This window comes from Fukomys damarensis, unplaced genomic scaffold (assembly GCF_012274545.1).
Source record: "Fukomys damarensis isolate Sample0158 unplaced genomic scaffold, DMR_v1.0_HiC HiC_scaffold_23, whole genome shotgun sequence".
In the NCBI taxonomy this organism is placed as follows: Eukaryota; Metazoa; Chordata; class Mammalia; order Rodentia; family Bathyergidae; genus Fukomys; species Fukomys damarensis.
The window spans coordinates 57,512,528-57,524,000 of record NW_022900935.1 but is presented as its reverse complement, the minus strand read 5'-3'; the positions used below and the strand labels follow the sequence as shown (position 1 = coordinate 57,524,000).

At 45.6% G+C, this 11,473-nt stretch overlaps 1 protein-coding gene across 6 annotated transcripts in view; it reads right to left on the bottom strand.

Annotated features, from left to right (window-relative positions):
• CUNH17orf80 (chromosome unknown C17orf80 homolog) overlaps positions 1-11,473 on the bottom strand; it is a 26,943-nt gene that overhangs the window by 6,233 nt on the left and 9,237 nt on the right. Inside the window, exon 5 of one of the 6 annotated variants that reach the window (XM_010630700.3) lies at positions 6,210-6,919. The exons of 4 other annotated variants lie outside the window; for them this stretch is intronic. In XM_010630700.3, the coding sequence (XP_010629002.1) occupies positions 6,861-6,919 (59 nt within the window). In that variant the 3' untranslated portion in view covers positions 6,210-6,860. Of the gene's footprint in view, positions 1-6,209; positions 6,920-10,161; positions 10,335-11,473 lie in introns of those variants that run through there. One more of the 6 variants, XM_010630701.1, reaches the window with a different exon arrangement.

The following is an 11,473-nucleotide window of genomic DNA, read 5'->3' as shown; positions in this document are numbered from 1 at the left end:
AAAAAAAAAAAAAAAAAAAAAAAAAAAAAAAAAGCTCTCCAAACAGATGACTTCTACAGTTGCTTCAGAGAGTACCAAGAATGATGGCGTAAGTGTATTCAAATGAGTGGAATATTTTAGGAGGGTTAATGGCAATGTGTCTGTAATTCCTTTTTAAAATGTAAACATTCCCATATATTTGGATCACTTCTTGTACAAATAGTGCTGGGATTTTCAGGTGATTGCAACAATAAGGGGTGTCCCCTCCTCCACATGAAGCCCCCTTTCAAGTCCAAGGCTTCTGCAAGGATGGCGAGGCCTCGATAGACAGGGAGCGCTGGGTCATTAGCATGGGGCCCTTGGCAGGAGACAGGTCATGTGCCACGCTGAAATCCCAAGCAAAAGGCCTTTCTGCAGTTGTCCCCAGTCTTGTGCTCTGGTGCAAAGAATGGCTGTGACTGTGAATCGCAGCCTGGTGTGGGGCATGGTGGCTTCTCGGGAAAGGCTGGCTTTGGTTCAAATCCTGCCTTCAGCACATACTGGCTGTGTGACCTTGAACAACTTCCTTAACCACGGAAGCCTTGGCATGGGCTCTAGTCGGTAAGTCACTCAGATCATGTGTTCTTTTGCCCACCTGGGTGTCCTGAATTGTATGCTCTGGTCCCACCTTTCTCATTGCGCCCAGACAAACTTGGGAGGTAGGTTCCCACGGCGTCTGTGCCTTATGTCATATATGTCCTACTCCTGTGTCTTCAGCTATGGTTTTTGTTTGTTTTTAGTACAGAGGAATCAAGCTCAGGACCTTGCACTTGCAAGGCAGGCACAGCTCCACTGAGCTAAAACCTCGGCTTTTCAGCTATGTTGATCTTACTGAATCCTTAGCACCGCCGGCTTTGGTGGAGGACTGATGGGAAAGACTGTTGAAGGAGGAGCACTAAGATTATGGGACCATCTTTTATTTGGTTGAGAGTCCTGGGGATAGAACCCATGTTCTCATGCATGCTAAGCACATGCTCTACCACTGAGCTACATCCCCATCCCTCAGGGGTTGCCTCTCCAGCTAAGTAAAAGGGAGAAAATTATGGTCCATCTCCTTGTAGGTCCTCGGAGTCACAGAGCGTGTTAGTGGCATTTCCTACGCTACACATTGGGACCCGCCCGCTGACACCTGGCCCAACCCATTCTGAGGGCTTCCATTACCCATCTCCATTCTATGTCTACAAGTGAGTGCTGTGGAGAAAAGCACAAAGATTTATACGCCCTGATCAATGGAGAGTGGGGGGGGGCGTGCTTGCCCTGGGAGCTTGCCCAAGTGTCTTCCCCTTTGGCTAATGGAGGTTCCTCAGATTGCTTTTTTCTGTGCTGAACATGTCTGCTGTGTAAATACCACCACGTGTGCTGGACAGCGTCTTAACAACATCATTGGCTTCTGCCAATTTTCCCAGCAAGTATGATCCCTGGATGACCAACTCCCAACAAAGCGCTGGGCCAGGCCTTCTGGATCTAAATCCTTCTTATACCTCCCTGGCCCGTGGGGGAAGATCAAGTACTTGCATGTTTTCCAAGCACTGCTGCCTGACCCCTGGGGTCTTGGTGTTGTTGGCTGCCCAGAGGCCAACCCACCCATGGACATGTACTCATGATGCTAGGGACAGGTGCAGACTTCCGCCAAGCTGCCTGGAAACAAAAGGGAGAAACGTTCCTTATCCCACCCCCAGGCCTCTGTAGTCTCCCTCGTTTCTTGGCCAGGACAAGGACTCCTTTCCTAGGGGGTCCTGAAATGAAGCCTGGGGCACGCCATGGGGCAGACTGAGAGGGAGAGTTGGGCCATAGGGTTCCAAATGTCTGTCTCCACTGTTCCTAGCCCCAAGGTGGAGCTTCTGATCAATGAGTTATGCAGAGGGGAGTGCAGGCAAGTGGGGTGCCCGGGTGTCTTCCTCCCTTCACTGCACACTCACCCTGCTCTCTAGGGAACACTCCCCCTACCCCATTGCTATCCTGTTCCCAAGGAACCCTCACTTTTGGATGACCCTGTAAATGGTACACATGCTTGTGTGTATGTGGTGGTTCCTGCTAGACTTCCTTCAACCTCTACCATCTCCCTGAGGATTTCTTCCTGAGGCTTTCCTTTTCCTTTTCCTAAAAAATATAGGGAGGGTTTTGTTAAAGAAGATAAGGTCCAAGCCAGGTGTGGTGGCACACGCCTATAATCCCAGCATTTGGGGTAGGCTGAGGCAGGAGGATAACTGTGAGTTCGAGGCCAGCCTGGGATACATAGTGAATTCAGGTCTAGCCTGAACTTCAAAGCGAGATCCTGTCTCAAAATAAAAAAGAAGATAAGGTCCAGCTCAGATTTCTGAATCAAGGCCACCCGTGATCCAGAAATGTGTCTGATCCCTAAGAAATCACATACTCTCCAGAATATTAATAGCAAGTGTCAATAAGAACCTATGTCAAGTCAGCAAACTGTGGCCTGCAGGCCAAGAGGTAAGAATTCTTTTTTAAATGGTTGAAGGGAGCTGGGCATGGTGGTGCATGCCTGCAATCCCAGCACTCAGGAGGCCTATGCCAGAAGATCGTGAGTTCAAGGCCAGTCCTGGCAAGTTAGTGAACCTTGTGTCAAAAACCAAACCAGGGGCCAGGGATTTAGCTCCATGTTCAGCTGCATACCTCACAAGCACGAGGACTCAAGTTCGATCCCCAGTACCAAAACAAACAAAAAAACCAAACACCTCAAAATACTGGGGGCGGGGGGTCAGAATGTTTTGTGACATGGGAAAATTATCATTCCAGGGCTTGTAAGATTATTATTGGAACAGTAATGAGCATCATTTACACGTTACCTGGGATGGTTTACATATGGATTGTCGCCACCAAAACTCATGTGAAGACTTCATTTCCTCAGTGTGGCAGTGCTGTAGGCAGGGCCTAGTGGGAGGTGCCTGGACTGTGGCAATGGAATAGGTTAATGCCGTCTCGGGATCAAGCTCCTGCTTGTTGAGCTTAGCTTCCTCTTTCTTTTTCACCATCGGACCTTTCTTTACTTGCACCAACTTGCCTTTTGTTTTTCCACCATGCATGGAGCAGCCTGAGGCCCTCACCAGAAGTGAAGCCAACATAGCCACCAAATCTTGGACTTCAGCCTCTAGAAGTATGAGACCTCATTTCTTTATAAATCACCCAGCCTTGGATGTTCTGTTATAGAAACAGAAAATGGACTAACAGACCATTTACACATTGCCAATGGCTGTTTTGAAGCTTATATTGAGACAACTCTGGCTACTACAGACAACTGATGATCTGCAGAATCTGAAATATTTACTCTTTGGCCTTCTACTAAGTTTGCTGACCCACAGTTTAGGGAACTGATATTAGACTTTCATTTAAGTTTGACAGAGGTCAAATAAAATGTAGCTCAAGGGAGCTACTGAGAGGTTGGGGGAAGGAAGCACCTGTTGATTCTCAGTGGGACATTGGAAAGAAAATGAGATGTAGTCTGTCAGTGCTAATTTTGGGGGGACTTATCAATCCATTAAAAAAAAATTTCCCCCAGTACTGGGGATTGAATCCAGGCAGTGCTGAGCTATATCCTCAGCCCTATATTTCAGTTTGAGACTCAGCCTATGTTGCCCAGGCTGGTCTTGAACTTGAGATCTTCCTGCCTCATGCCCTCGTGCTGGGACTATAGGTGTGTAGCTTCATGGCTATGAGCCCATCTCTAACTTTTATAAAAGGGGTGTGCGTTTTCTTCCCAGAGGTTACAATGGCATTTGGAGACCTGGTCTGAGACTGCAGGTGTGACCAGGACTCCACGTTAACAGCCTCACTTGCACAGTGGGTCTCTGCCTCCTTGTGACTTCGTCTGCAGCTTGTCAACAGGCCATGGGATTCAGCAGCTCCTGCAGAAATTCACAGGCCCACTTCTCTGACAGAGCACCTCCTTCTCCACCATCAGGTAAGGCCCAGGAGCACCAGTTCTGCTGAGGCTCCAGCTCAGGAGCAGGGCCTGTACTACAGGGGAGGGAAGCAAATAGGGCAAAGCTAACGCTGACCTCTGTGCAGCACGAAGCGAAGCTTTATTAGGGTACAGGAATATGTATGGATGGAGGTTGAGGGCATCTGGAAACTGTGGTGCACATCTGTAATCCCAGCAATCATAAGTTTGAGGTCAACCTGGACAATTTAGTGAGACCTGTCTCAAAATAAAAGGGCTGGGACCTTGCTCAGTAGTAGGGCTCCTCAGTATTATGAATGAGGGAGATAAAATATGAATGAACAGGGGGCTATCTATCGGTAACAAAGTAAAACACGGAATCTCAACAATCTCAACCTAGCAGCATCTTCCGCCACACAACTGTTTCCTTAACCACTTAACAGATGACCCCAAGCATCACTTGGGCAGCATATTTATATATTGACCATCCCCAGGTGCTATTTTTGTTGGTTCTTGTACTGAAATTTGATAAAATTGTTTTTACATTTCATTATATTATTTTTTAAAAAATTAACAAAAAATGCAATTTTTGGTCACCCTGTATATAAATAACTGGACAGATGTCCTAAAAAGCTATTTGCTGCTTCTCAATTCCGTTATTTAGTGTATAATATTGCTTAAAATTACAGTTTGGCGGTAGTTTAGTGAAGAAGGACATATAGTGCCTGGTTTTCTTTTTTTGCTATTTTATCAAGAAGAAAAAAATGACCGTATTTTTATACCTTCACGAGACAGACTCTAAATTGTTCTCAGCTTTGATTTTGCTATTCTGCAGAAAGAATGAGGACCTCAGCTAAGGTTTTCTTGTGCATTTGATTTTCTGGGCTTTTGAAAGCCCAGGGCCTTGTTCTCTGCAACCCTAAGGCTGGGCTTGAATCTCAAGGTCTTTTTAGGCCTAAAATAATCTTCATTTATGAGCAGAACCATTAAATTCTTCAGAAAGCCAGTGGTTTCCTATAGCTCCCTAGACAATTTAAGATTTTTCTTTTGTAGGCATGCCATTAACATTTGCTCTTGTGGTGAACAGACCTACTCGAGTTGCCAGACTAACCTGTGGCCTGGGGAACCAGAAGCTCTCCTAGAGAAGGTACCCAGTGGCCACACCATGGGATTCTGTTTGCAGTGCTCCAGAGAAGGCCCACCGGCAGCCTAACCAGACTGTGAGGTACAGAGGCAGCCTGCTGCATGGTAGATTTATTTCCTTTGATGTGTAGGTGAACAAGCCAATGAAGATACCACAGGATCAGAGGGAGACTGACTCTGGGTGGAAAGAGTTAACTAGCACACTGGAGGGCTCAGTGCATTGAAAGTAAAAGCCTGAGTGTGTGGTAAACACACCATCACTTGGCCCTGTGCTCCTCCGGCTGACTCCCATCGCAGGCAGCAGATCCAGTGTATTCAGCCTCCAGTGCTGCTGTAGACCGGCGAGTAAACCAAACAGCTTCTTTGGCATAGCAGATACTTCCCTGTATGGCTTATTTACATGTGAGAATATATTCTGTGCCTTATATGGGGAATCATGGGACAGCAGATGGTACCACAAATGCTTATCTAGGAGAGGTACGGTAGCAATATGGAAAATTTAATGTTAACTATGCCACTGCTGCTAGGTCAAATACCAATGTCACTTAGCCCACTGGGAAAGGAGGGTGGTGGCTAAGTTGATTTTGGGAGGAATGGAGATAGGAGGCATAAAAAATAAGCTTGTACCTTTGGTGGGCTTAAGGTCAAGGGGTCAGGCCCTGTGAAAAGATGCAGACCTTGTCAGACTTGGGGACCCTAATGCCACTCAAAACCATCCTGGGCTACCACATGCCGACAGCATCTGCTATGTAGACAAAGTGCTTAACCTCCTTGAGCCTATGATTGTTCTGGAACCCGAGCCCCTGGCCACAGGGCTGTGGCATGGATATGAGAAAGCACACATGAAGCAACCGGCAAAGCACTGGCCCATAAGAGTGCCCAGGGTGAGCCAGAGGTCAGTGTGGTGTGGATGGCACTGGGGCCACCGCTCTCCCGGGAGAACAGCAGTGCTGAACGAAAAGACTCAAGTCTCTACGAGGTGGGTGTGACTCCACCCAACTTGAGACGGATCTGGGAAGGTGGGTAACCTGCCCAGGGACACACCCAGCACTTCACAGGTGAGGTTCAGAAGAGAGAAATGATTGGCTCAGAGAGCATTTCTATTTTTTAAAAAATACTTTTATTATGAAGAACGATAACAATACTGTATGGATTTTCCATAGAGTACAGAATATCCTGTGAATATAACAAAATGACTTTCCATTTTCTTTTATTTGGTAGAGATGGAATCGTAGGCCTCATGCATACTAAGCTTATGCTCTACTGCTGAGATATACCCTTGCCCTTTTAAAAATGTTACTTTGAGACAAGCTCTTACTAAGGCCCACGCTGGCCTTGAACTTGTAATCACTCCTCTCAGCTTCCCAAGCAGTTGGGATTATGCGTATGCACTGTGGTACCTAATAGCTAAATATTTTAAGGTTTAGAAAAAGTTTCCTTGGATCTCTGTATTTCAAATATTACTCAGGATTAAGCAAAACTAGGCAGCACAGGGTTTATCCATTTGTATGTTTATCCATTTGTGGCTGGAGACTAAGGCATGCGGTCTTCTTTTGCTTCTCTCTGCAATCTTGATGACTGAATCCATGGCCTTACACTGAACTACATCCTCAACCCTTTTGAAAATTCTGGGATAGGGACTTGCTAAGTTACCCTGTCCGGGCTCAAACTTGTGATGCTCCTACCTCAGCTTCCTAGAATATTTCCAACTTTTAGCAGGAGTCTTGTTGAGGACGAAGATGGCCTGGGGACTGTCAGAACTCTTCCACATGATGATGGGAGGGTGGCCTGCTGGCATGGAATCTCACGCTGAATTTCTTGGCACACTGCTGGAAGACTTGCTCAGGAATGCAAGCTGCCGCCCTGTAAGCAAAATCTTAGCATTGCTGCTTACCCAAGGAAGCTCCCAATGCCACAGAGGGAGAGAAAAATCAAGACTGTTTAAAAGGCAAATCATGTTAAAGGCATTCTTCTTTTCCCTCAGCTTCATGAAGAGTAGCCGCACTGCCTCACCACCTGAGGGACACTGGCTTATGCAGGGGCAGCAGTCTTACTTGTCACCACTTCAGTGTGGAGAAGAAATTGGACCTCTGGGATAAAGCTGTTTGTCTCCCAGACCCAGTACAGGACTGGGAATGGCTATGGAAGTGGCTTGGTGAGATGTCTGCACATTCAAAAAAATGTACTTTCTTTTTTTTTGGGTACCGGGGATCGAATCCCAAAATGTACTTTCATGAGGCAAGCTTACATCCTCATTGTAAACTGGAGAGAACAGGCGTGTTCCATGGTGGGTGGGGTGGCGGGTACTAGGGATTGAACTTGGAGCACTGAGCTGTATTCCCCTCCATCCTTTTGAGACAAGGTCTTGTAAAGTTGCCCAGGGTGGCCTTGAACTTATGATTCCCCCTTTGTCTCAGCCTCCTGAATACCTGGGATTACACAAGCCTGGCCCCAAACTCCCTCTTCTTAGGCTCTCACCTTTGTCTTAAACTTGGCAATATGATATCCCTTTAGACTGGTGGATCGATCATTAAGTAGTTCCATTCTTCAAGGAACAAATTTTCAGGGGTGCAGGGTATTTACTGCAATTAAAGTTTTCCAACAGGTTTTCGCATTCTGATTTTGACAATGGTACATACTTGTTTTTTTTTTTTTGTTTTGTTTTTTTGTGGACAGGATCACACTATATAAAATAGGCTGGCCTTGCTTGAACTTGAACTTGTGCCAATCCTCCTGCCTCAGCCTCCTGGGAGTTGGGATTACAGGTGTGCACCACCAAATCCAGGTAGGTTATAAATGTTGTGAATAAAAATGGGGGGCACAAGCTACCCCTCAGTGCTACCCCTGTACTTACACGTTATGGGTGGTTCGGGGCCAACACAAAGCCCTGATATACCAGAGGAGACTAGACAAGTCAAGAAAGGCTTCTATTTGACTGTTTAGAGCAGTGACCCCAGCTGTCTTCCTCGCTCTAACACATGACACACGGAGACAGCACCTTCCTCTGCGGCAGGGGCCAGCACACTTTCTCTATAAAGGGGGCCAGAGTCAGGGCTTCACTTTTTGGGGCACAGTCTCTGATCGAACTACTCAACTCTGCTGCTGTGGTGTGGAAGTCACAGGCAATGCCACACCGAATAAGAGATATGTTCCCACGAGACTTTATCTGCGACAGGCAGGGGGCTGGATGTGGCCAGTGGGCTGCAGTTATCTGCTGATCCTTGCAGGGGGGACTGGGAAAGGGAAACATGTCAAGAGGTCATTCTCACTGCCCTTCTATCCCTAGAGTTTCTGACCTTGAAGACAGATGGGGAAGTACAGAGAGAGTCCCTATGCATCTCATTTCAAGGGAGGCACCCAGCTGGGCTGGTGGCATACTCCCATAACTCCAGCATTCCGGGAACTTAGCCAACCAGCAACACTGTATCTCAAACATCTAAAAAGATGCTGGGGATACAGCCCAGTGCAAAGGGCCTAGGCTCAATCCCGTGTGTGTGTGTGCAAGTGTGAGAGAGAGAGAGAGAGAGAGAGAGAGAGAGGGAGAGAGAGGGAGAGAGACAGAAAATGGTTATGAAGCCATTTCAAAAATAAAACAAAAGATGATGATGATGATTATATTATTTGGTACTGGGGATCAAACTCGGGCCCTTGTGCTTGCAAGGCAGACAGTGAAACCACTGAGCTAAATCCCTGGCCCTAGAAAGATTATTTTTTAAGTACCAGTGAAATTCTCAGTAAAATTAGAACTACTAAATGTAGTACTCTTTCTCTGTCTTTCCATAGAAGAATTCCAGCTTACAAAGGTGTATTTCTGAGTACCTTTTTCCTAACCATGAATTTGCTGCAGATTTCACTTACTTTCACTAGAGCTACTTAGAGAGGCCAGGGGACTGGGACTAGGAAAGGTACATGTAGCCAACCCAGAACCCCAACTTCTAAGAAGACAGAAGGAAGCAATGCATAATACACACTGGCCTTAGCCTGCTTCCTTGTGGTTCTGAAGGTGGGGAGCCACAGGGGCTGACCTGTGTTGTTCTCACATGAGAATGAGCTGACAGGGACACAGTACATGTGCCCGTGTGAGGGTGGTGATAACCAATCCCTGTTGGGAATGGGTTTAGAGAAATAACTGCTTTCCTTCTACGTGACCTAAAAAAGCTTCTCAATCTTCCTCTCAAGGGTCCACGTTACTCTGGGGGGGCCAAGGCCAAAGTCAAAAAATCTGAAGGACCAGTGCTTTGATTGAACGAAGAGGCCTAGAAAACCCATCATCCCAAACCAGCCCCAAGAAACTGAGAGGAATTCCTCAGTCATTCAGGAACATTCTTGAGAAGGGATGGGGTGGGTTTCTAAAGATCCCAGGAAGAGATGATAAACAGAAACCAAGTGCCCACTGAATACATAAGGTGCTTTAAAATTCTGTTCGGTGTGTTACTTCATTTCAATCAGTGTAGAAAAACATGTAAGGGCTTCTCCCAGAATCCTCTGCCCCTGGGCCCCCAGTCTTTGCTTTCCTTTCTCACACCTGCCAGTATCTGCTTAAGGGAAAGGGGAAAGGCCTCGTGTAAGCTCATATTCTGAAAATTTGGGTACTATCCTGTCTCAGTATGTATGCAATTTAGTATCCTTTATAGACCAATGGTAAAATACCACATTCAGAGTACAATTTTAGGGAGAAAGCTTTAAACTTGATTGCAGATTAAAATATAAAATTCTAGGAAGATAATTTTTTTTTTTGTCTTAACTCACTGTGTAGCCCAGGCTAGCCTCAAACTCATGGCGAACCTCCTGCCTCAGCCTCCCAAATGCTGGGATTACAGCCATGTGCTTACCACTCCAAGCTCAGGAGAAAGATTAAAATTTAAAGACTTAAAGTTATTAGTTTTCCATGAAAGTTGAGAAATAGTTTCTCAGTGTAAATGGCACATTTTATCATCTTTATATCTAAGCTTGAATAACAATTTTATGGTTAAACAAAATAGTTGTTTTTCAGTAACTAAAAGCTTGAGTAACAATTTTATAGTTAAAGAAAATAGTTGTTTTTCAGTAACTATTAGTCACTTTTGAGAGAAAGCCAAAGAAACACCCACACAGACTCAGATCTGTCTACCTTAATAACAAATTTACTTTCTGTACAAGTGTTTTAGATTCCAGTACTCATTCTTTGTATGCCCTTGCCTTGTCCCAGTACAAATGCGCTCAACCTGCACTGCTGCTGTCTCCGCCATGCTTCCCTTGTGGTGTCCGGGTCAGCATTACTTATGCCAGCGATGCAGCTCTTTGGACAAACAGAGACCAATGTAAGGATCCAAGTGGCCACTTCCACTGACTGCTTCTACCCTTTTCCCCTACAGATCCCTTCCTTTTTTTTAAAAATCAATTTGGGGGGAACTATCTAAGAAACTGTCAATATCTGGTAAAATTTTTCCTCTGGTAGTGCTGAGGATTTAACCCTGTACCTCAGGCATGCTAGGCAGGCGTTCTAGTGCTGAACCCTCTCCAGCTCCCCAGCTAGTATATTCTTGTTTTGTAAAGTGAGAAATAGTCAAATTGAGAAATAGCACACGAAGTTTCTGTTTCACTTCAGACTTGAATTAGAGATGTGAAAAATACAAATACCTACCTTAAAAATATCAACTATCTGCTACAGAGTGGTACATCCTGAGGGAACTCCTTTGCTCTATGAGAAATGACTCTTGCTTTGGGAGACTCTCCATTCATGTAGCGAATCCCATTTCACCAAAGGCTAAGTGTCTTACACGTGAACTGGAGGGTGGCTATTCCTTATAGCTTAGGACACAGGGGGTGCCGAGGCCCTATTCCTGCGGGGTAACCTGCCCTCCTATTCACCTAGCATGATTCTAGCCAAAAATACTTCATCTTTTTGGGGGGCAGGGGTTTGAGACAGGGTCTCACCATGTAGTTCAGACTGGCCTTGAACTCACTATGTGCTGGGATTATAGGCAGGCATCACCACATCTGGCAACAATCTTGATTTGTTAAAAGACTCACCCAGTTTATGAATTATTTTGGTCCCTACTCTTCATGGTTATATTGTCCTTTTGCACTTAAAGTTTTCATCTTAAAGCATTTAAATGTTTTCTTTCTAAATTGTGGAAAGCCAGGATGGGGTGGCATAGGCCTATAATCCAAGCACCCTGGGAGGCTGAGACAGAAGGATTGCAAGTTTGAGTCTAGCCTGAACAACTTGGCAAGATCCTGTCTCAAAATAAAAAATTATAAAAGCACTAGGGATGCAACTCAGAGGCCCTGGGTTCAATCTCTAGGACCACAAAAAGTCAATATTTAGGGGCCAGGAATTTAGCTCAGTAGCACTGTGCCTGCCTCACAAGCACAACGTCCTGAGTTCAATCCCCAGTACAAAAAAAAAAAAAAAAAAAAAAAAAAAAAAAAAAA